Source organism: Papaver somniferum, chromosome 7, assembly GCF_003573695.1.
Source record: "Papaver somniferum cultivar HN1 chromosome 7, ASM357369v1, whole genome shotgun sequence".
Taxonomy (NCBI): Eukaryota; Viridiplantae; Streptophyta; class Magnoliopsida; order Ranunculales; family Papaveraceae; genus Papaver; species Papaver somniferum.
In genome coordinates this window covers 39,948,488-39,975,119 of record NC_039364.1, presented here as the reverse complement: position 1 = coordinate 39,975,119, position 26,632 = coordinate 39,948,488, and the positions used below count along the sequence as shown (strand labels likewise).

The window sequence follows — 26,632 nt, the reverse complement described above, 5'->3', positions numbered from 1 at the left end:
TTATTTTGAAGCAACTACAAAGGGACAAAATAACAAGGGAAAAATGCGGATCTAAAATAAATGAGGTTTTGACTAACAATTTTGTTTTTTTATTCGTTTGAAAATGTCTTGTTACTATTATATAAGAGCAACTCCAATGGGACCAAATTAACATATTTTCCCATGTTATATCTACAGTGGAACTGACAAACACTCAAAATGGATGAATAAACCCTCAAATAAAAGGGTTTGTCTATCCCGTTTCAGATTGAGCCAAGCGTCTCAATTTGAGACGACCACATTACCTTATGACGACCACACCAACCTGTGCCGAGCCCCGGCTCCATTTGAGACGACCACATCAAGTTGAGCTAAGCATAGGCTCAACCGAGCCGAGGAGTATTATTTTAATATTTTAAAGTTAGTTTTTAAATCATGTTACAGTTAGAACCCACTCCCACTATCAAATTTTATAACTTAATTTATTAAAACTGGTCCCACAAAATCATAAATAAATACTCTCTCCATTTATAAGAAATAAGTTGGTTTCCTTTTTTGGATATATCGAAAAAATAGGTTGGTTTTCATTGAAAGTCAAATATTATGAGTTTACTAGCACCCATGGATCACTTCTCTCTTTTTTCTTTTTCCTATCTAACACAAAAAGGGAACTATTTTTTTTCTTTTTTTCTTTTCTCTCCAAGAACAAACTAGAAAAAAATATGAAAAAATAGATACAATGATTAATCTTTGTACAAACCACCGGAATCTATAACGGAGGGAGTGTTAGACTAGTCCCATTGGACAAACCATCAAATTAGACTAGTCCCATTGGACTTGCTTTAACTCAATTGCTAGAGGTCATATTATGATGGGGCGCACATGCTTATGCGCCAATTGTGCTCATTCCATTCTTTTCAGACTGTCTACAGGAGACGATGATAATTTCTCTTGTTATAGCTTCCCCGCCTAAGTTCTGGTTTGCTGCAAGGTAATATAGTTACCACAATTCATCCATCTCTGTACCACCAAGATGACCATGACAAGAAAAGGTGGAATGGTTCCAAATATTACAACTCAAAGTTTAAAAGAAAGGGGTGATTTAGCATGATTTATAAAGGGGATACCAGTTCTACTAAATGCTGATACCGTTTCATATATAACAAAAAGATCCCACCGATCCTGGCCGTTGGATCGATGAAATGGTATCTAGGACTGGTATCCCCTTTATAAATCATGTGATTTAGGGAGTACAGCCAAGAGAAATTAAAACCATGGAAGTGGTGAGGAATTACATTGTCTTAAGAATTTTATAAGGCCTTAAACTTTGTGTCTGTACTCCACAAAAATGTCAAAAATGCAAGAAGGAAAAATGCTCACCAATGGCTCAATTTTAACTCTTCATATTAGTCTTCTATGTATACATATGGTATATAACTATAAGCTTGATAAAAATAAAAATAAAAACTTAAATTTACAGTTTTCTAGTACTAAATATACAGAAGCCATGGAAAATGTAAAAATTACCAGAAAATTGAGCTTGTATATCTGAATGAAAACCTTACTTGTAGTACACCTGTAACAGCACTATCATATGCTCTTGAAAGGCTGAACTCCCCAAAATGAATAGATGTAATGATATCTTATAGCTGAACTCTGGGAGTAAAGTGACACTCCCAAAAATGAATAGTTGCAATAGTTTCTTATGGTTGATCTCCCGGAATAGGCTGAAACTCCCCGAAAACAGTAGCTCCGACGGCTCTTAAAATTCCAATCCTCAAGCGATCATGAATACCAAGTTAGGAGTAAGCTTTTACACCACTTAATGAGCACTAACTGTTCTCTCCCCAAGATCTTTCCTCTGCTGCTGAGTTGATTTGCGGTGCTCAATCTCCTCTCTGCAAAGATGTGATTAGGGAACTAAACAGTTAAGCTAAAGACATGAGGTTGAAGTTTATCACCGTTACCACAAAATTAGAATACTGAAATCTCTTGACATGTACAACCCAAGTTCCATAAATGGAGGGTTTAGGTTTAGTTATTTAATCCTCTGCTTTCCCTAAAAACTGATCCATATATAGGAGTTTTAGGTTTCATGATTTAACCCTCTGCTTTTAAGCTGTTGTGCTTTACAGTATACAAGTAAAGTCTTCTCATAAGTTTTAGAGATATATTGCCAGTATAAGTGGGTTACTGCAAAATTCTCCCAAGAGATTTAACATTTCATGTGCAGACCTTGATTAATGTCAGAAAACCAAATCAAAGTCAAGCCATGGGCTTATAGAGACAATGTGACCGTTGGTAGTTGTTTTTCGTCATGAAAGACAGCTTAGTGACTGAGAGAGCTGGTTCACCATGTTGTTTTTCGACCCAAAACTCATGATTCTAAGCGAAATCTATCTAGTGGTGCTCTAAACATCTAGCCAGTTGTTGCTTTCTAGATTACAACTAAACTATATGGATTAATTCACAGCCTTCACTTAAACATCAAAACCAAAGGAGCCACAAAAAAACAAATTAAATTGTCTAGTTGAGTGTGTTAAACCTGAAGATTTTCCATTACAAACTGTAAGTCCAAAAGTGTGGACAAGTTCATATAAAAACAATAACCTAGCCGTTCTAATGGGCAGTCCCATGACAATAGATTGTCATTCGAGCAGATGTTAGACAGAAAACTTAAATATATTGTCAGTCAGCACACGGTGTGTCATCTTTACTCTTTTTTTTTTGACGGGTAGGTAGGAAACTAGCCTGTGGACGAATTTCGAAGTGGAAAGGAGCGACAAATTAAATATGTGTTTCATCGTTACTCTGTAGGAATCTAGCCTGTGGACGAGTTTCAAACTCAGGTCATGGGTATCACACCCAATCACTAAACCACTCTACTAGATAGGCATCTGCAAATTGAACTGTTTTATTTTACTTAGAAAAAACATTAGAAGGTGAAGATATGCAAATTAAAGTGGTTTTAACCTGATGTAGCGCCAAATTGAATCATAATGAAGAAGGGCAACAACTCTTCGTTTCCGCCTTCTGGGGTCACCACCACGTTTAACAACAGGCAACTGTCTGATTCCTTTAGCCTCCATTAGTTCCTTTGCAGTCTCCAAATCTGTATCCGGGAAACAAGTTAAAAGGCTACGTTCGGTCCCACGATATTGTATTCCTCGGGTGCAGACAGAAGACACAACACAGTTATTCACCTGTTAAAATTCGATTAGGTTAAACAACTTAAACTATAGAAAGAGTATATTCTAAAGTATAGCCTCTTAGGAGGCTACAAATATTCCAGACAACCACAAAACTTATTCCAGTAAAGAAAAAGAAAAGAAATATCTATCAAATATGGGGAAGTTATATTTGCCTCTTAGGAGGCCAGAAATAAACAAGCCATGAGTGAGATAAAATCTTACGTCCTACCAGACAAAGAAACTAACAGCCAGTGTTAAATACCATTTGACTCAACTAATTCACATAAGTCAAGAGTTCGAAAAGTTTTATCCTATATTCACACTAAGCTTTCATCAACAAATAGATAACCTTCCGGAATTCGAAACTAACATAAAAACATTTGGTATGAATGTGGCTCAACGTTTTAGCAAAACTCTAATTTTACAAAGATCTATCAACAATTTCTACACCTCCCTTTTAGTTAAGTTATGACGTTATGTGATCCTGTTTTACAATTAGCATAAATAATCTGAAGTATTTATCAGACAGAATAATGTTTCGAAGAAAAGGAGGATCCGGACAAAATAGATGAAATGGAAGAGATTAGAGTACGTACATCCAAAAGTGTACCGCTGTTGGTTGCATCACCATACATCTTTGGCACATGTCTCTGAATATCCCCTAGTGTAAGAATTCCTTCAAGAAGATCTTCAGCATCTACAACAAGGACACACCTCTGTCGCTCGTCATCCATAAGTTTTATAGCCTCTTTCAATGATATTGCTGCTGCAACCTTCACATAGCTTTTTGACATGACCTGAGACACCTGGAAATAACAAGAAGGGATACGGAACAGAGTTGAGCACCACATCAAGATGTTCAAGACAGGAGCATTAATCATTTTCGCTCATGAATGAACTTGGGATAAACAATGGACGTTCTATGAGTTAAGAGAGAAACCAAGTGGAAAGTACATCAAAAACATTTTAAAGAGATAATAAGATGATAAAACCTTCAGATCATCCAAAAGCATATCTTCAGTAGTTCCTATAACAGAGAGTTCCAGACCATTCCCATCAACATCCCGCTTCCAAATGTCCTCATGTTTGTCTTCAGTGGGAGAAACGGAAGAATAACCTCGTGATGCACCCCTCGGTTCAGATGCCTCACTCTCCTTGGGTTGGTTTGTAACAGATGGGACCCATATTGCTAGTCCAACTGCTCCCTGTCACAATAGAAAGGAAAGGATATAAAACAAATTCATCATTTCTCCCTTAAAAGTAATATCTAAGACAAATGGCATTTGAAGCTATATAAAGGTATGACAATCTAGCAGGGTAGTTAGCAAAGCAGGAAAGTAAAGGATTTCTAAAAAAAAAAAAAAGAAGTAGTAGTAGTTCACTATCGATTGTTTCCCTAGAAATTCACAATTACTACCACACAAATGTCACAAAATAAATAATGCCACGTGGCCTCCTAGGAATCAAATCCAGGATGGTGGGAGCTGATATGCTAAGCAGCCGCTAATGCCAAACCACAACATCGAAACTTGAGACTTATCGAAAGCAACCTAAGCAAGAGCGTTCTTGAGGTTTTCAATCAAAAAACTTATCGAGTGATGTGAAAAAGGAGGAGAGGCAAAAAAATGAAGAAGAAAAAGAGAGAAAGAAAAGGCTACCATGAGAGGAAGCAAAATACGATAATCTTTTGTCAGCTCAAACAAAAGAAGCACTGATGTCAAGGGAACTGAACAAACTGAAGCCAGTGTAGCAGCCATCCCAACCTGTATCAAGAAGTTCAAAATTCATATCAACTTGCACCAATGATATAGTGATATTCACAGAAAGAAAAGTTAACCACATTTTATAACTAACTTTAATCAAATAGGCGGAAGAAATCTAACCAGAGCATAAGCCTGCGGCTGGGCAACAGCGGCATTTCCTGGAATAGCTGAATTAATAATTTCTGCAGCGGAACCCCCAAAGACAGCACCAACAGCAGCACCGATCATTAGGCTTGGAGCATAAAGGCCACCTACGAGCCCAGACCCCTTGCACAGAGCGGTAGCCACAACTTTAGCTGCGGCCAGTTGAGTTAGTAACCAGATTCCAGGTGCTGAAGCACTCTTTCCTGTGTGTAGGATTTCTTCAACATTTGTGAAACCCCAGTACAGAACTCCTGGGTACTTGAGAGCTATTATACCAGCTCCTAGCGCTCCTAAAGCAGGGCAGACAACAGGAGGAAGGCCAAATCTCTCCTTAATATATTCGAACAACTTGGTGAACCAATTTACCAAGCGAGTGAACACCACACTTACTACTCCACATAACATACCTAGTATCAGGTACAAAGGCAGTTCTGCAAAATTAAAAAAAAAATCAAGTTCTAAAACAATAAAATCCATATCTCATACCGCCAGAACTAAGAAACCTATGTTATAGATATTCTAAGAAAGTAATGAACCAAAATGCACATTATATCTTCAGATTCTTCTACTTGGCTTGAACAGCATGAAAATTTGCATAGCAAGAATTATCACATATATCAAAATAAGAAACCGCACTAGCAATTATTCATGAGTAATTTTTTTCCAGTAACATACAGTACATTTTGACAACTAAAAATGCCACTGAGTTAAGAAAAGATAGAATACCAGCGGCAGATTTCAGTTCATAGGCAGGCACTATAAAAGCTGGTCTCTCTCCAAGTAAGACATTTGAGACAGTGGATGATATAACAGATGCCAGTATAATCATTGCAGTTGTAAAAGGAGGGGAATTTTCTGCACGAAGAGGCCTTAAAACCGTTTCTATAGCGAAGAAGCAACCAGCAACCGCTGCGTTAAACCCTGAAAATCCAGTTGAGAATCACAAAAGAACATTTAGTAGATGAAGCTGATAACTCAATGAGCTCTAACTAGTCTGATGCTTTTCAAAAATACAGGTCATGGGAAAGTGCATATTGCCGAGCTTCACATGCCCAAATGAAACCGCATGATAAAATCAATTCAAGGAAAGTGACTTCCAGTTACATGTGATGATTGGGCTGACACGTAAACCAGTGTTATGGGCGTTCTCTTAGTGTGAAGATTATTTGCATACTTGAGATTCTCTTAATAACTTCCAATCTAAATTTGTCGGCTGAAAGATGTAAAAGTTGTTGATATCCTCAATGAAGTTTAATATAAATCAGAAAGTCCTGGATTCATTTTCAAGAGGGGATGATAAATTTAAGCAACTCTAGATGTCACCATTTCGTATGCCGATGGATCCCGGCAGTATTACTTTCTTCTCTCCTCTACTCGAGGTACACATTTATTCCCTGGATGTGCTCGTTACGTGTCTCTCATATTACTTTGACTCTATCATCTCGACACTCTTTTCTGTTTACTGTATCTCTAATCGAATACAAAATCCCACCAAAAAATAAAGAGAGAAGGAGAATATCTTCGAAATTCAAGAGCTTCTATTTGCCACATAGTAAGCATTATCTTCTGATGGCAGTAAGAATCAACCAACTGCATTTTTCATCAACGAACAAACAAGGATTGCTCATGGATAATCTCCACATAAAAGTATCAGACTGACAATTCACATTTTGAATATGTTCAAATGACAATGTAGATATATTTGGATCTCATGTGGTGTAGATACCTGAAGCAATGCCAGCAGCAGAGCCAGCAGCAATGAGAGCTATTTTTCTTTCTCTGTTATTTTCCATCAACTCAGAGCATCCATTAGCGCACGCTCTTCCTATATCCACACTTGGACCTTCAGGACCTAAGGAACAACCAGTACCTAAAGTTACTGCAGCTTGAATTGCCTTTATTGTGGGGAATGCTCCAGCAAGCAAATCAAAGCTTCCTCTTGGTGAAGATCTGGACTGATTTATTTGTTCAAATATTTCAATTAATCCATGCATCATGCCAACAACAACTCCTCCTGTAACAGGTATCAACAGTATCCGGTGCCATGTGTCAGCTAGTCTTTGTATCCGAAGCCAAGCAGCACCTTCATTTGGAGTACCTGCCCAAGCCCATTCATGTATGACATGAACCTATATAACAAATTAAAGCTCATTAGAAAGATCCCGGCACATAGAGCAAGAAAAAACAGAGAAGAAACTTGAAACACATTGCTGAAGAGGAATCTCATGAATCACTTTAACGGATAAGCAAGAAAGAAACACAGCAACAGTTTTTGATTACTAGCTCAACCTTGTCCTTTTTGAGACTTCATAAAGCCTCTAAACAAAGTTCAACGGAAACATCAAGAATATGAATTATTGATAGTATGACCTGACTTGATCCTATTAGTGACATCCTTTTGTAAAAATGCAACCACCATTCAAATAGATTCCCATTGACTGCCTTATTAAGGTGTATTTAGAACATAATGATAAGAAGAAAACATCTACAGCAAAATCTACGATTCTATAAACAAATGAAATGGATTTAACACGATAAAAAAAAAAACACCAATCCCAACCCAAGGAAAAGCTTTCCCTGAGAACTAGTTTTTGAGTACCTATCCAACTAATGTAACAATTGTAATTTATTAAGAGATTGTTATCCAGCTTCACATCTCTGTTGGAAGATCATATTAATCAGCTCAACAGAGGTAAAGAGGGGAGTTGGGTATTCCAACCTACTAAATCTGAGCTTAATGAGCTTAATGCATATATATAAAAAGATAACAAGTTTATAGTTTTACCTACAATCTTAGTTCGAGTTCAATATCTTTAGTTTAATGCATATACAAATACAAGTAATTAGAGAAGTTAGGGCATAAGAAAGAAAGAAACTAACTGACCCCATGATTGAATGCGGCAACACAAAGACCAGTAGCAAGACCAAGAAGACAACCAATTAAAAGCAACGCCCATTCAGGTGGAGCACCATCAGCAAGAGGATCATGATTTGATGCTGAAGACGATGATGATGCTAAAGGTGAAGATGATGATGTAGATTGAACCCTATTATTATTATTACTATCTAAATTCTTTGCACTCAATCTTCTACCAGAAAATCTTCGATCTAATTTGTTTAATAAATCAGTTAAACCTTTTTTCTTTGATCCCCCATGTACTACTTCTAAATCTGGTTCAGAAGATGATGAATTTGACCTAATTAGAATCTTATGTTCTTCCTCATTACCACTATTGTTATTACTAGACATCTTCTCTCTCATAACAAATTCAACCTAAATTCCATCAATCTTCTTTCTGTACAGGAGATTTCTCATTGAATTTTGATGAAAATGAATCAAATGAATAATATAATATAAAATTAATTGCGATTTGATTTGAGTATGTCTGAATCTGATTTTCTTGTTCCTGTTTTCGGTTTCAGAAATTCTGAAATCAGATCTTCACTCGCGCTCAATTTTGTTTCTTTTTTTATTTATTTGTCAAGGTAACTAACAGGGACATTATAAACTATTCTGCCAAAAATACCCTCGTGGCATGTCTTCAGCGTTACGTAGCTGCAGGCTCACCGGCCACGGCCAACTGCCAACATGAACCTATTTTAGCAAGAAAGTGCAGCGGGTTCCATAAAAACAATATCAAGGTCTCATCTGTCCGATGGTTAGAAAGTTAGAACGAACAAGAAATCCCGTGTATGAATCGTCTGTGATGGGAAATCTTACTAGCCATCATTACCAAACTAGACCTAACGTAGTTGTTGGTCCCAGAGTGTGGGCGTATGAGGTGCCTACAACTCTGGAACGAAATATGGGTACTGCACTATCTATCATTTTTTATTACTCCATCTGAAAGATATTTTATTTATCCACCATGGTCGGGATTCAGGGGTGAGCAGAACACCCAAATCCATGGATTTTTACGGAAAATCCGATCCACATTTGGACGTGTGGATGCCTGGTCGGTTTCTTGGCAGATTGGACACTGAGTGAATTTTTGAAACACGTAATTTTTACGGGTTAAATAGAATAGAACATACCCATCAGGTGGACACCTAACCCTAAAAAATAAAATATATGTATATAGAAAATTGGTAGATAATGCTGGAACACCGCTACCACGGTGGGAAGGGTCGACCGAAGAAAAACGAAACACTACTGTAGTTGGACTCTTAACGAAGCACTACTGCAATTGGTCCGTAACGAAACACTGCTGCAGTTGGACCCGTAAAGAAAATTTGTGCCTAAACTGAAAGTATCACTTTTCCTGAAACGGATGGAGTACATCGTTTTATTAGTTGCAACCAGGGTCGTACCAACTGCTTAGGAAACATAGACAATCGCCTAGGGCCCCCGAATGATAGGCCCCCCAATTTTATTTTATTTAGCTATGTATTCAACCGTTAGAAAGAGAGAGAGAAAAAAAAAACTACTGTCAATCCCATAATCATGATCAACAATTGAACATTGGACTAAAGCGATTGTTATCGGTTTTTTCTTCCTTTAGTGTTAATCATGTAAAAAGAACGGCAAACAATGTGGCTCATGTAATAGCCAGCAAAGCTATAAATTTTAAGTCTTCCTTTGATTTTGCTAGTAATATTCTTATAGAGATAGCTGATCTAGTAAGGGAAGAAAGGAAAATAATTAAGAAGTCATGTAATATGTTGGTTTAATATATTGGTTTTTTGCATCAAAAAACAAAATTGAACATTGGACTAGTTTTAGTGGATTGGACAAAATAATAGAGCAAGAAAAAAATATACATGGTGTTGTTTTATTTGTTGTTTAATTCAGATGTTAGTTCTTCTTTGAATTATGGGACGTACAACATTGTGTCCCATAATTCAAATGTTATTTGCCAGAAGAAACTTAAAGGCCTGTTGAAGTGTTGAGTTTCTTGAAATATATGAAGGTTGCTACCCAAATGCAAAAATTGCATACAAGATCTTATTGACAATTCCAGTTACAGTTGCTTCTGCAGAAAGAAGTTTTTCGAAGTTAAAGTTGATCAAGTCTTAGCTTCAGTGGAAAATGTCACAAGAAAGATTAAATGACCTAACAATATTATCTATCGAGATCGACATGATAAATAACATTGATTACGATATGATAATTGATGATGCATCAAGAAGGCCAGGAAGATCAATTTTTCGTAGATTAACTATTCTTGTATAGTCGTTTTCCGTTTGAAAATTTTATTACATACTTAAGTTATTGTTTGTTTTCGTAGATTAAGTAATTTTATTACAATCGCCTAGGGCCACCGAATGATAGGGGCCCCCAATTTTATTTTTTTTAGCTATGTATTCAACCGTTAGAAAGAGAGAGAGAAAAAAAAAGATTACTGTCAATCCCATAATCATGGTCAACAATTGAACATTGGACTAAAGCGGTTGTTATCGGATTTTTCTTCCTTTAGTGTTAATCATGTAAAAAGAACGACAAACAATGTGGCTCATGTAATAGCCAATAAAGCTATAACTTTTTTTGCTAGTAATATTCTCATAGAGATAGTTGATCTAGTAAGGGAAGAAAGGAAAATAATTAAGAAGTCATGTAATATGTTAGTTTAATATATTGGTTTTTTGCATCAAAAAACAAAATTGAACATTGGACTAGTTTTAGTGGATTGTACAAAATAATAGAGCAAGAAAAAAATATACATGGTGTTGTTTTATTTGTTGTTTAATTCAGATGTTAGTTCTTCTTTGAATTATGGGACGTACAACATTGCGTCCCATAATTCAAATGTTATTTGACAGAAGAAACTTAAAGGCCTGTTGAAGTGTTGAGTTTCTTGAAATATATGAAGGTTGCTACCCAGATGCAGAAATTGCATACAAGATCTTATTGACAATTCCAGTTACAGTTGCTTCTGCAGAAAGAAGTTTTTCGAAGTTAAAGTTGATCAAGTCTTAGCTTCAGTGGAAAATGTCACGAGAAAGATTAAATGACCTACCAATATTATCTATCGAGATCGACATGGGAAATAATATCGATTACGATATGATAATTGGTGATGCATCTAGAAGGCCAGGAAGATCAATTTTTCGTAGATTAACTATTCTTGTATAGTCGTTTTCCGTTTGAAAATTTTATTACATACTTAAGTTATTGTTCGTTTTCTTGAAACATACTTATGTTGTCGATCTTCTTACTTTAAATGATCGGAGAAAAAAAGTTTTCGGCCCCCTATTTTCGGTTTTCGCCTAAGGCCCCTAAAAAACTTGGTACGGCCCTGGTTGCAACGGAAAATTAGTTGATGCATAAACCAAAATATGGCTGCATAATGTGTTGTGGATCCTTTGTGGTGGTTTGCATAATGGTCATGTGTTCAATTTTCAAATTGTGCTTAAAGCGAAAGTATCATTTTTCATGAAACGGAGGGAGTACATCGTTTATTAGTTGCAACGGAAAATTAGTTGATGCATAAACCAAAATATGGCTACATAATGTGTTATGCATCCTTTGTGGTGGTTTGCTTAATGGCTATGCATTTAATTTTTGAAAATTGTGCCTACAATGATAAACACATCTGAATTTTTCGTAAAAACTCTAAATTTGATATTGTTGTTTGTACTCATTGTGTAGATCTCTTTAAAATCTTCCCAAAGAGATAAAATTTGTAAAATTCCAAGGCACATATATTTAGATATGTTATTTTCTAGTTTGTTTGCCAATTATACCCCTGAAAAAGTATGATACATAAAGAGTTATAGTAGTTGGACTCAAAGGAGGATTGATTTTGTCCAGTGAAAAAGTAAGCAAAAAAAAACCACACGAAATTTTACTTGTAACGGGAATCTATAGGAGAATATTCTATCAAATTAAATTTTTTTATCAAATTGCACATTTGCGTTACTCTTCATTTTTTTTAAAACATTGTCCATCAAAGGGACTCCCTCTCTTTGGGCCCTCCTGTCGGTCGGCCCAATAAATAGTTTCATATTCAGATGCATTGAAGTTCCTCAAAGAAATTCCGAAAATCTCCATTGAAGACCAATATATATATTGGTCGTTAAGTTACTCTTGTTATATTGCAATTACTTAGATTCTAGTAATCTAAGATTTGAAACTAAGTTACGTCACTCTCATTATGTTGCAAGTACTTACATTTTAGTAATCTAAATTTTAAAACTAAGTTATATCATCTTGTTAAATTTTTACTTTGTTTTCGTTAACTGTTGTTAAAATATGCAAATCCATTTGCATCCAGTCTGCTCATCCGCTCACCCGTAGATATCAAATCTAACGGGTGACGGATTGTACATGGATAAAAATCTCAAATCCGCCAGTCAGATGGATTAGACGGGGGTGATACCAAATCTGCATCCACTCAGCCATTGCTTACCCCTACTCTGGAGCTTCATAATCATACATGAAAACTCAGGGGATCAAAATAAAGCTAGCATGTTAATTGGACTAACAGTTAAGAATCGAGATACCAATCCAGGTCCTTCCTCTTGTTAAAATGATATCCATACATATGTAGTGTCAGCCGAGATTAGTCAGATAGGTGTATTTCATAGTAGAAATTATATATAGTCCTAGAAATAATATAATAAAGTTAGTTTGATCATGTTGACCTATGCAACTGCCTGGTTGGTCATTTTTTAAAATATATATTGTTATTTGGTCCTGAAAATTATTGTTTGGACCCAAGGTGGATAATACGATGATGTAATTGTCTTTTGGCAGTGGCAGAAATACCCTTTTGGACCATATATATTCTCAATTATTAAGAGAAAATGGAATCATTTTCAGATTTATTTTCTCTCTCCTCACTTTTCAGATTTACTTTTTTTCTTCTTCTTTTTGCTTATGAAGAGGATGAGGACGACGATGATAAGGATGATGATGAAGACAATGATAATGAGACGATGATGAAAATAATCCTTCTTATTTCGTTTTTTCTAGGTTTTTGACGATGAAGATGATGATAAACGATGAATACTTTTTGTATTCTTTTTCTCTGCTTTGTTGATGTTGTTGAAGATGATGAAGATTTAAAGAATGAACTCTATTTTTAGATCTTTTTATTAGGTGTTCATTCGAAAAAATAAACTCTGATTTTTGTTATGTGTTCATGTTGAAGATCTTGAATTATTAGGTGTTCATTCGAAAGAATGAACTCTGTTTTTTATGGATTTTTGTTGTGTGTTTATGTTATAGAATGAACTATGTTTGTAGATCTCGAGTCATCAGGTTCATTTTAAAGAATGAACTTTGTTCTAGGTTTGAATTAGTTTTTTTTATAGGTGTTCATTTTGACGAATGAACCCTGATAATAATGAACTTTGATTGGGTGTTCATTTTGACGAATGAACTCTGATTTTTGTTCATAATAATAAACAAAGATTAGGTGTTAATTTGAAAGAATGAATTCCGATTTTTTAATAGCAAATCATGTCAGTGCCGCTATGGCACTGGTTATTTCTAGTGTACACAAACAAAATTTGAGTGAATTTGAGAGATTGGAAAGAAAAAACAATCAACAATTGTTTATGAATTTATTTATGAATATCTTCCTGAACTTCCTCTTTCTAAATTGTTTATGAAAGTGATTGGAAAGAGAAAACAATCAACAACTTTAATATCAAATCATGTTAGTGTGGTTACGGCACGGTTTATTTCTAGTATACACAACAAATACCTATCAACTAATTACGCCACATAAGATGGAAATACAAGACATAGTCTCATAAGAGCTTCTGCAATTTTCAATCTGTTTTTCTTAAGATGTAGGAATATGTAATGAAAAATAGACCCTGTAAACTCCAAAACACTGATCAACATCAAAATGGAGAAATCTGTATACCAAGACCGTTCACAAGGTTGGCAACTAAATTCCCCAATTTAACATTATCATTTAAACGAGTGTCATGTGAGGTAAAAAACTTGTGAGGCACTTGTAGTTGTAACTCTTTGAAGAAAAATAAATCATAAATAATAATTTACGAAAATGGTGAATAGCAATAGCTTCTTGAGAATCAGCACCTTTCTTATTAGCTACTCCGACGATGCATTTTTTTCCACTGCAAAAACAATAAGAAACCAAAATCGGACTCAAGTTAAGGAAACTTTTGCAGAAAAATCAAGAAATAAACTAAGGAAAAATGCAAAAACATCCTAAATGTTTTTGGTCAGATATATCAGGTCAACAATCCATGTGCTCCACATTATGAAGTGAAAAGTACATATATTCATTCACTCAAAATCCTTAACGCAGTACTTAGATTTTGAGTTGCGAGAATATGACAATTTAACTAAGAAAAACTCTTTTGTATTTGGTACTGATAGTAATGTTATTGTGTAAAAGCAAGAATAATATGATGGAAAAAGTAGACATTGACATGACCCCACGAAAGTAACGGACAAAATGAATTTACTTGTGATATCCACACTATCAAAGCAGGCTCAATCATTTGTATCTAAAAACAGACAGACAGGTACGGATGCACACAAATCTCTCAACAGAAAACATGTAGACACAAATCGAACTAAAAAATTTGTGAACAATAATTAATTAGTTGCATACTGCAAATGAAACACTAACCAAAACCCCATGAAAAAAACGAATTCAACTCAATTCAACCATTACTCATTCTAGGAAGATGATGAGAAAACCAAACATAATATCTATTAGAGAGGTTAATACAATGAAATGTTAACACTTAACACACCATAGTTCAAGTCACTGAAATACACCAAAAAGGTTAATACTAACAATAAAAAACATAACTGGTGATTAAATCAAGGCTTTTTGAGTGATACTCAGAAGAAATCAAAGTTGAACTAAGCAAACCCAAGCATTTGGTTCCTTCACATGTGAATACATCATTATTTTCTCCACATTTTGGTTTCTCATGGTTAATAAATCCAATAATTCTGAAATTGAGAATGCAAATTTGGTTCAACATGGTGTGTCCCCGGCAGCGGCGCCAAAAACTTGGTGGCTCTCTAAAAGAGTCACAGAAATAATACCTGCAAGTGCACAGGGTCAGTTGCAGTGAGTGTGCAAGCAGGGTTTGTCCACAGGGACAAGGTGGGCATATATTTGCTATTTTTGGTTTCTTGCTTCTTTTGCTAACTTGTTCTTAGGGGCAGTGAACAGTGAGGTTGTGTGGTGTTATTAACACCACAGTGGACAATTGATGGGCTGTAGAGACAGCAATGGAACAAGAGAAAAAATTGAAGGAAAACAGAAAAATAAAAGTGGACAGTGAAGGTGGATGAGTGAAGATGTTATGGATGGAATAGGTGAGAACTAGGGGTTTGAATTCACCCTAGATTAAGCTATGCATTCTCCTATAGACATGTTAAACTCAACTATGTTCTATTATTTCCAAAGCACTAATTGTCTTTCTAAGGTACAACTAGTCAAAAGATTTATGAATTCAGCTTCAGTTGCAGCTTATCAACAGCTCATGAACCTAACTACAAAGTATACTTGGCATACATTGTGAGAGTGATCTGTCACTAAACTAAGTTCATTCAAACTTGCTTAACATTCAGGAATACTACACAACAGGGCTAGGGCTTCGTCAAGTTTTAAACAGGAAATTAAACTAACTAACATGTGAGAAACAAAAATTGAAAGATGGAATTAAACAGCAAAGAACAAACATGAACAGAAATTGAAGAACCCTAAATATTAAATTGAAAATTAAAACTAAAATTAAACAGTGATTAACCCAAATTTGGGGGTATCTCGGCTAACCAAGAACACCCTGAAATTGCTCTACACACTCTCTATTTATAGCATACAAAATACCCAATTTTTGTGAACCCTAATTTTGAAATTAGGGTTTTGAAAATCCGAAATTTACTCACCAACTCTCTGATTTCGCCTTGACCCATGCTTCATCTCTGTTTCCTGTTCTTATCCATGCGCCTATTGATGCAATTTCTCCCTAATTTGAGGTGTTTTATCAACCCTCACCTAGGTCAGTTGGTGAGAGGGGTTAAAGCACTTCGAATTAGGGGGATGGGTCGTGTCGGGTTTGATGAAGATGTGATAGTACTGCAGAGGTGAGGTGGGAGAGATGGTGGAGTTGATGGAGGTGGTGGAGTTGCAGACGGGGTATGGGGGTGAAGAAGATGAAGGTCGGCTGGAGAAGAAAACGATTTGGGTTTTCTTTTGGTTTTGTTTGGGAAATAGGGTTAGGTAGATTCGGTGTGATGCGGATCATCAAGTTTCGATGTCTTGCGATGCTGAGCCGTGGATATGAAGCTGATAGAATGATCCAACGGCGAGAAATGATGAGGCTAGTAGCGACCGTTGGATTGTGTGATACAACGAAATCAACGGTGCGAGATAGAGTTAGGTGATGTGGTGTTAAACGGAAGTATCGAGATTTGATGCACATGCATAGGAGCGACCGTAGGATTCAAATGCAATCTAATCTGAAGGCTTGGAATTTAAGCGCTATGGTGTTTGACAAGGACTTCAGATTTTGATGCATGATGAAGGAGCGACCGTAGGATTTAGATGTAATCCCATCTAACGTCTGAGAATGGAGGCGGTTATGGATATAGAAAATGGGTTTGGGTAAGGGTTTTGGGCCTTGGGTATGCCAAGCCCATATCTTCTTTAAGAACAAATCTTCCTTCTTGAGCCCATTTCTAGTCTTTTGGGTTTATGCGCACCATTCTTTGCGGCTTCCTTGCGTAATTTCTTCCGGCTTTTCACTACTTTTCTGCTCTTTTCGCTCCGCAATTCATCCAAACTTTATTTATTACCTAAAAATATAAAATTAAGTAAGAAAAATATTTATTCTTGAAAACAATGAAAATACAGAATATGGGATAAAATGTAGAATTAACGCACAAAAGATGAGTTAAATGCCAAGAAAAATATATAGAAATATGCACTTTTTAGCACTCATCACAACACTTAGTAGAAAGAGTGTTATTAAGCATGTAATACCCCATCTAGTTTTACGAAAATTTCAAAGCAATTAAACTGATTACTCAACTTCGCCCCAAAACAACATTTCATCATATTTTATATATAAAAAGTAAAATTTGCAAACTGAATACTTATTTTCTCTCAGGATAGCTTTTTGTCATATTCAATAAAGATGTAAATTTTGAAAATTTTAAGTATAACGAATACCATTCTTACAAAGCTACTCTAATACATTCACATACCAACAATTCGAGACTAAATAAATTAAAATTCGTAATTTCGGAAAAACCAATTCAAGTGAAGTAATTATTATCTGAACAACCTAATTCACAAACTAAAACCTAATAGAAAAAAATATCTTACCAAAGACTATACGATTTTTTTTAATCAAGATAAGAATTGAAAAGCCTAAATCTGGACGATTGCTATTAGACATGAAAACAATGAATGGATTATACCTCCAAGAAGAAGGTGTTTATATATTCCACATGCTGATCTCCTAAGTGGATGAATTAGAAGAAAATGAAGGAGAACAAGTGCTTTATTACGCAATGGAAGAAAACCCAAATCGGGTGATTGAGGCATTTCACGGGAACAATAGCGGTGAATTTATTTTCCGCAAGGAAATGAAACGGCTCAATGAGCTTCATCAAACGTTATCAATTAATAGCCGTAGATTTATGTTTCACAAGGACAAATCCTGACCACTTTTTATCTAGGCTAACTTAGCCAAATTGTGCTTTGTATTCTAGATTTCCGTAACTTTTCTATTTCCATAATTATTTGATTTAATGCTCCCTAAACTTCCTACTTATTTTCTTGCAGGAATTCATTCTGTTTGATGAACTAACCCAAATCGGTCTCAAAGAGGATGCTCATATGAAAGCAGCCAAGTTGTAATTTGACGAGCATATAACTCATCAAGGATATTGACATTTCCCCTTTTTCTTTCATGAAAATCTTCAGAAAAGTCAATAGAGTTAGTCTCAAGAGAATTAACAAGAGGAGGACAAGAGATACCTGAAGTTGCTGCCTTCCTTGCCTTCTTAATGCTGCGCTTGAGTCTGTTTAGTTCCGAAACACGATTACTGATATGAATATGCTCAGGAACGATTGAAGCTTTTGATCCAACACTTCCTTTAGTCACGGAAGAAAAGTTCGAAGAAGTTTTCTTGGTCATTGGATCAACAAGACAATCCTTGGTCTGTATAACACACTTCTGTTTACATTTGTGGAAAGCCTTTGTGTTATCTTTATAGGCAAGACTTGGCTCATCACAACATTTTTCTTGTATGAGAGTTGGACAATTAGGACCAGTAATATGAGAAACCGGTTTGATTGCTTCCTTCGACATCCAGATAAGAATGTCATGAAGTTTTTCATTTCCAAACGAAAACGAAATCTCCTCTCAAGATGACCTTTGTTTCGCAATAATAACATATGTATGGAGACTTATTAACTTTTCTCATATGACTAGTTTTAGGAGGGAGACTACCTTTATTTGTTAAAACTTCTGCTTCCAAAGGTAAAGTTTCACTTTTGCTATCAGTGGAATTCTTGTGCTGGAGGTTGTCATTAGCGCAGACAAATTTGACCACACCAAAGCTTGGAGCGTCTATTCCTTCATAGCCCAAACCTCGTGTATCACAATGTTTTTTACATGCTCCCAGCGCAATGGATAATTTCGTCGAGCTAGCATTGAACTTTTTCAAGTTCTCCTCCAGTGATTTGACTTTATCAAGAGCAGCTTTTAGGTCAGTCTCTAATTTTTTTTCTTTAGCGAGAAAAACGAATTCTCTGTCACTAAAACAATTTTGTTGAGAGTCATATCTTGCTTCAGATTCAGCAAGTTCTTCTTTCAACTTAAAGAGATTTCGACGAAGATTTTCACATTCAGAATTCTTTGAACGCACATCTTCTTCACGATCTTTAAGAAGGGATTGTAAGACATTATATCCACAATCATAACCTTTAAAGAGCTTTCTCATTTTCTTGTTTTCTAGACAGAGAGGAATCAGAAACTCAACCAAACAAGATGTTGACTTCTTTTTCTTTATGAGATGGTCAAAAAGATTGATATATTGAGATACTTCCTCATTAACATCATATCCATTGTCTGATTCACTTTCATCTGAAAGATCATCCAATTGTTCATCTAGGCGCTTTTCCCAGTTATACACAGTCTCCGACCATGAAGAGGATGAGGAAGATTTCTCGGGAGAAGCATAGCTTTGGACCAAGTCAAAACGTTTCTGGACTGGTGATGCGTTGTTTGAGGTAGCACTACTGTCCATAGAGTCATATTACTACAAACACAAACTTATGAGGTCTTAAACATGTTTGCCTGCTATGATACCAATTGAAAACCGTGGGTCTAACAAGCACACCCAATATTTCGTTTAGGAAATTTGTATGGACAAACTTCAATATATTTCCAGGAGAATCAACTAGACAGTCAGACTCAATCAAGGAAAATACATCCAAGAGTTATATCTCAATTTCTCAAATCAATCTGCAATCGAACAGATAGAAATCTGTGAGACGAATTAATATGAGAAATAACTTAGATGGTACCAAAGACCAATATCCAAGCATCAATCAATTGCAATCAACAACCAAAGGTTGGATTCACCAATTGATTGAACTACGCACAACCTGTGATATTTCAATTATATAAAAATATAATGCGGAAAAGAAATAACAGAGACACCAGAAATTCTGTCAACGAGGAAACCGCAAATGCAGAAAACCCCGGGACCTAGTCCAGATTCGAACGCCATACTGTATTAAGCCGCTACAAACTCTAGCCTACTACAAGTTAACTTTGGGCTGGAATGTAGTCGAGCAATAACCAATCTCATACTGATTAAGGTACAGTTGTGTTTCTTACGCCTCTTGAACCACGCCGGATTTTGTGCACCTGATTCCCTTAGATGATCTCACCCACAACTAAGAGTTTCTACGACCCAAAGTCGAAGACTTGATAAACAAATCTGTCTCACACAGAAAAGTCTATTGAATAGATAAATTTGTCTCCCACATAAATACCCATGAGTTTTTGTCCCGTCTTTTGATAAATCAAGGTGAACAGGAACCAATTGATACACCAGACTTATATTTCCGAAGAAAAGCCTAGCAATATCAATCACCTCACAATAATCTTAATTGTATGGAGGCTAAACAAGATATTGTGGAATCACAAACGATGAGACAAAGATGTTTGTGACTACTTTTTATCTTACCTATCGGAGATTAAATCTCGAGCAAATTTTAGAGAAGATAGTACTCAACACGATAGAACAAAGTAAGATCAAAACACGCAACTACAGAGAAAATAGTTGGGTATGGCTTCAAAATCCCAATGAAGTCTTTAAGTCGTTAACCTACAATGGTTTTAGGAAAAACCTAGGGCAAAAGAGAATCGACTCTAGTTTCAACTAGTATCACACATGAGGTGTGGGGATTAGGTTTCCCAGTTGCTAGAGTTCTCCCTCATATAGTCTTCAAATCAGGGTTTGCAATCAATGCTACCTTGGTAACAAAGCATTCAATATTCACCGTTAGATGAAAACCTGATTAGAGTCAAGCTAATATCTTTCAACCGTTAGATCGAACTTAGCTTGTTATACACAAATGAAATGTGACTTCGTTTAGGTATGAGTAACCGTACCCAAACGTGTGTGCATGGTTGGCTCAACAATAGTTAACCGAAGTTAGCTGTATGAACACTTTCATATCAACCTTGTTCATTTTAATCACAGCTAATTCAAATGACTCAAATGAAACTAGTTATGGAGTTGTTCAATTGTTTATATTCTCATAGAAGTATACAAGACACAATTGAAGCAAAATAAATTTTGATTAACTTGAATCAATTCATGAACATTATAGCCATGGTTTGCAAAAGATTGCATTCCTTAATATATAAATGTATTTATTCATGAACAAACCGACTTTAGAACTTAACCCACTCAAGTATGTAAACGGGTACGCATACTTAGAGTTCCGGACTTGGTCTGGGTTCGCCAGTATGCAAACGTGTACGCATACTATCGTACGTAACCAAACTCAGTTGAATTCCCGAACTTGAACTTTTAGCCAGTACGCATACGGGTATGCATATTAAGTTCCCGGACTTCAACTATCAAACCATTACGCATGCGGGTATGCAAACTATGGTTCCCGGACTTTGAACAACTTGCAACAATTAGCATACATGAACGCATATTGTGTTATATCCAATCAATAGTTAATCGTTCTAAACTCTATATTTATCATTGAAACATTCTTGGAAGACAGGAATAGCTGTCTCACACAAACTATTAGCTTTAAAGCAATTTTCAAGTGATCAATAGATCAATATGAAACATTCCGAGTCTACATCAAATGACTGTCTCACACAAATCATATAAGATGTTACAAGGCGATTTTCATATGATCATCTTTTGACTTTCGTCAAGAATAAAGATGAAATTGGTTAAAGCGAAAGATTACCAACACATATTTCGAGAAATATGTAAGCGAGTTACACCCAACTCGAAATATCAAATGTGTATAATTTAAAGTCTTTATAGATACACGACTTTTGTCTCAATAGGAGACAGAATAAAAATAGACTCCTGAGTGATATATGAGTTCAAGTCTTCACATACCTTTTATTGATGAAGTTTCACAAGCTCCCCTTAATAGTTTTTCGTCTTCAATCGATGAACGTCATGAAGTCTAAAGCTCAAATACACATTCTATCCTAATCCGAGACATATCTATAAGTAGACTAGAAATCAAGACTTATAGTTTTGGAAACTAAACTTGACAAACAAGCTTGAGATAACAACGCTTACGAGTTCGACCGAGCAGTCCTCTAACAATTTTCCCCTTTGTCAATTTTAGTGACAAAACTATCAATACATATGGATAACAAAATAAATAAACTTTGTAGTTTCTCATCCAAATGCTTGATTTCCTTGGTTCTTCAACATTACTCGAAATCTTCGTCACTTCTAAGTACTCCAGTGATTCTGAACGTGTTCAACTCGGCATCATAGTTTTTGAAGATCCGAAGCCATAATAATAATTCCACAAGATTGTTTTCTTATTGTTATACAGTGTCATAGTATTGTTACACAACATCAAAGTTCAATTGTATCACAACTTTGACAATAATACTACGTTGATATGTATCACTCCCCCTTAGTCAATACTTCATATCACAATGAAAACCACTCCCCCTTACATAATGATCCGTAAACCTTATATATTTGTAATGTGAACTACATAATAATTCTCCCCCTTTTTGTCAATATAAATTGGCAAAGGTACGAAAACTAGTGGGATCTTCAAGGAGTTTATAAAGATACAAGAAATTAAAACTCTTATAATATTCCACAGCCACACTCCACACAAATATTTGGCAATTAAGCACAAGTTCAGATAAGAACGCTCCCCCATAAAATATCGTTCCCGAAAGGAACAACAAGAGCGACCTTACTTTTGCACGAAAATGAGGATTTCTTTGGACATAAACAAATTACGTGAAACATGAATTTGTATCCAGAAAACTCAACTAAATTAACCACAAGAGAACCCATGATTAATTTAATCGGAAATGCTCAGCATAAGAGAACTTATGGAGCCATACAATACTTTCGCATAGAAGTGGATGTTGAAACAGCATCCGTTACAAACTTTTTCGTAACAACAAAGAAATTACTGCCAGTCAACCTTGACCTGGACAAAGCCAGTCAATAACGACCAATTTTGACCAGGTCAATATTGACCGCCAGTTCATTGTCGTCCTGAAAGTATGCCGGAATTCCAGCTGCATACACTTTACATTATCCATCGTCCACACTCAACAATAGTTTCTTCCATCAATACATTCATAACATCACGTTCAATCAATTCATATCAAAAAAGAACTCAAATTCTATAAGTACCAAATTATATTTTGTGAAGTATCAGACTCCAAGGGAATACATAAAGTTCCAAATCATTTTTACTTAAGTTCAGCTCATACACTACATAGTAACTTACTCAAAGCTTGCAGATACTTCCCAAACACTAGTTGCCAAGAATTCTTCATCACGTTCTTCATAATCCCTCGCTTTAAGTTCATAATGCCCAACCCATACTACATGAAACAAACCAGAAAATCTACAAGGCTACCAAATTTATGAAATGTACAAGCATAAACAACTGAACATACAGAGAGGTCACAGGCTCTCAACATTGTAGATCATACAGAAATGAAATAGCAAGAATATCCACACCCTATATAGAGCTACTACTTGGTATGTGACACACAACAGTTCAGATTCATAGCCATGCCAAGATTTTCGGATGCCTAAAATAACACAAAAGTGGGTCAAACATTTTTAACTGCAGTTGTTTTTGATAGAAGATGAACACAGTAAAAGACTGATGATGCAAATATATATTTATTTCAGCTGGAGTATTTTAAATAGTTGGAACATTCATGTCAATTATAGTTTTACTAAGACGCACATGAAGCAATATTTTTCCTAATAAGTTACACTCACAAAATATAGGAGAACAATGTAAGCATAAGTGTCCTAACATCTAATTAGGATATATAAGCATGATCAAATCGATTTATCACATAATACGACATTATAAATAAACAAAATCAGCTTCAGCAAATATGAAAAGAAAAGAGAAATAATAGAAAAAAATTATCAGGATCGAGCTATTGAGAACCTAAATCATTTGTTTTTTTATAGAAACTGGTTCTAGGCTTCAGGTTAATCAAGTAAACCATGAAGGTCAGAAGTTCAATCAGAAACAATTAAGGGCATTAAGAACATCTGTTTCTTTACAATATAATTTTGGTAAGGATTAGCTTTAGAAAATACACGGATTTACCTCCTCCTCAAGCTTTTGTTTTAACGCCTGGAGATGCTCTAACGATATTCCTTTTAAACTGCACAAAATAAACCCAGAATAGCTTAGTTGCTTGAACCAATCTATGTAGGGGGGATAATAAGAAGCCAAAAAAGTAAATACAACAAGGATAGCCAAGATGGGGGTCACGACTGAGAAGTACTTGAGAATATTTAGTATGTTGAACATGGGTATATCGGGTAGACCGGATAATTTACCATACAAGTTGAGAAATTGGGTAGAGATATACAATTGATGACTAACTGGATGGTCAGATAATACTTACAGAACTTAAAAAAAGAAAGAAAAGGAATCCATAACTTGCATGAAAAAAATCTCTTATAGTTTGCTAGTAGGTGAGTGAGTATGAATATTTTCAGTAAGGGGTGAATAATTAAGTGAACATCAGGTCAATTTGGGATTTGGCCCAACAAAAAGGTAGCCGCCAACACAATATAATCAAGCAAAGTAACCAATAAAACCATTTGTCCGTCATTTTACCAAGGCATTAGCACAATATGCAAGAATAACCACAACGACATGCCCGAGATCCTAAAGGTATCTCGACCAAATATACATGGCCGATGTAAATAGTGAATGGTATTTCAATAGACCATAATCAGCAACAGTAGGGTGTTTGACTATGAAACACGAACATGAGGCAATATACTACAGGACCAGTCTTTATATGCATGTTTTACCAACCTTTTCACGTGCAGAAGTGGTGGCTCATCTGGGTACTTTTCAGTGTGAGCAAAAACTAAAGCCAGCAGAACTGCAGCATAAAACAACATCAAAATGTTAAGTAACGCGATTAAAGTAACAAAACTTCGCGTAATGCAAAACTGTTTAATGTGTCTTTCTACTATCCTGTCCTTTTCTATCAGCAATACTGCCATACCTTTAGATGTCTCCTCATCGTCTTCTTCCTGATTACCAGAAAACCCAAGGTTTAGGGTTCACTTCTATATGCCCAGACATAAAAATAAAAATTAAATAAGAAAGTAAGAAAAATCTTACTTGTGGAGAGATTGTAATCTAGAAGCACCTATTTGATGTGTTTAATCCACTATCACTAGCATCAATTTCTGAAAACAAAAACATTAAATTCTGTAAACAAATTTTTATAGCGGTTCGATTAAGGTCATCAAGTAAGCAGGAGGAAAAGATAAATCATGATTAGCAAACACAAATCAATCAGCATCAGCTCGCATCTGAGTGCCTTAACAGCAACGACATCAACACCAACATCATTTCTTCCCTGTAACATTCAAGTCCGACATCAATTCGCAGCCCTCCAGTATTACTGCCACCTTCCCTTCATGCCTGCACAACCCATTTCCTGCACTTCAGTTCAGCATCAACCACAACTGCCATCACATTCCAGCTTGCACCTGCAATTCCAAGTCAGCTTCATCATGACTGCGACCATTTCCTTAAGCTATTCTTCGCAGCAGCAGCATCTCAGGCATTCAACAACCCACCAATAACCACTCATTTCATCTCAGCTGTACTGCAACATCTCATTCTACCAACAGCATCAGCTTCTGCTCCCAAAACACACAAGCTTCTACCTGCAACTGCATCCTACACATACATCTATTTCAGTCCATTGCAGCTTGCCATGGTCACCATCATCTGTTTTAGCTCAGACCCATCCATAACTAGCTTCTTGCTCCCATCTCTACCGCAACAGCATAACCCATCTTGTTTTCTGTCATGAACCTGTGTTTCATACATTAACAGCTCTGCTAATTCGATTTCCAAAACTATTGTCATAATAATTCAAATACATTAACACTTTGTGTATTAACTAACCAAATCATACTCCTAAATTCAAAATCCATGATCACAAATTAGACTAGGGTTTACCAAAAAGGCCAAAAACATAAACAGAGATAATAATCAAAAGAATTAAAGAAATACCCTGAGATTCAAAACAAATCCAGCAGAACCCTTTAGCACAAACCTCTGAATTCAACCTCATCTTCTTTTCTCTTTGAACTCAATTTCTTCATCAATCTGTTCTTCCTTTAACAGTGGCAAACACTAGAACCTCCATCTTCGATCTTCAACCATAACAGCTACAAATTTTGATTCCACGAAACCCCTCTCAAATTATCAGCAACAACAGATGAAGGAACCCTAATTCCTAATTTCATCTGTTTAACAGTAGCAACATCAATCTCTTCTCTTTCTTTCCTGTAAGATAAGATACATATCCTCAACTTCATTTCACAATCCACAAAACCGAAAACCTCATCTGAATCAAACCCATCTTCAATTTCAGATCCATTCAAACCTCATTCGAATCTTCTCGTTCTTCGACTGATACCCTAGATTTTCTTCTTAATTGATATGAAAAAAATTTCATTCTGAGAAGCATAAAAACAAAGAACGTAAGAAGAATAAGGAAAAAGAAGAAGAAGATTCCTTCGATCTTGTTTTTTTCAGGATTTTGAGTATCTGTATCTTCTCACTGTGTAGAGAGATCGAGAGAGGAAGAGGGACGAAGAGGCGGAGTTAAACAGATAGAGAAAGAGAAAGAGATGAAGAAAAATATGGTGTAGGAATAAATTTAGGGTTTTATTATTGAGATGCATCTCGAGACTAGAATGAAGGGTAGAGATGTTACCTTAGGCATATACGGTGTAAGATGAAATATAATAGCACGCATGTGAATGGCACACGCACGTTCTAAAGGTGTTACCACCCTGGTTGACCAAGCGTGTGACTGGCACGCCTA

At 35.8% G+C, this 26,632-nt stretch overlaps 1 protein-coding gene and 1 long non-coding RNA gene across 4 annotated transcripts; both read right to left on the bottom strand.

The window, feature by feature from the left end:
* Positions 1-1,337: 1,337 nt before the first annotated feature.
* LOC113297050 (chloride channel protein CLC-f-like) lies at positions 1,338-8,714 on the bottom strand. Its single transcript, XM_026545448.1, has 9 exons — positions 7,962-8,714; positions 6,804-7,206; positions 5,804-5,998; positions 5,054-5,508; positions 4,829-4,933; positions 4,163-4,375; positions 3,767-3,976; positions 2,953-3,182; positions 1,338-1,877 (listed from the first exon to the last, which is right to left on the bottom strand). Exons 1-9 carry the CDS (start codon positions 8,337-8,339, stop codon positions 1,802-1,804), a joined length of 2,265 nt encoding a protein of 754 aa, XP_026401233.1. The 5' UTR covers positions 8,340-8,714; the 3' UTR covers positions 1,338-1,801.
* A 14,173-nt stretch (positions 8,715-22,887) lies between these two features.
* Positions 22,888-26,409, bottom strand: LOC113297049. Of its 3 annotated transcripts, XR_003333258.1 has the most exons (6): positions 25,813-26,409; positions 24,907-25,611; positions 24,788-24,815; positions 24,592-24,661; positions 23,869-23,926; positions 22,888-23,329 (listed from the first exon to the last, which is right to left on the bottom strand). It is a non-coding gene; the product is annotated as an uncharacterized LOC113297049 (long non-coding RNA). The 3 variants fall into 3 exon arrangements; XR_003333257.1 differs by having other exon boundaries at positions 22,888-23,926; XR_003333259.1 differs by having other exon boundaries at positions 22,888-23,926; positions 25,856-26,409.
* Positions 26,410-26,632: the final 223 nt, after the last annotated feature.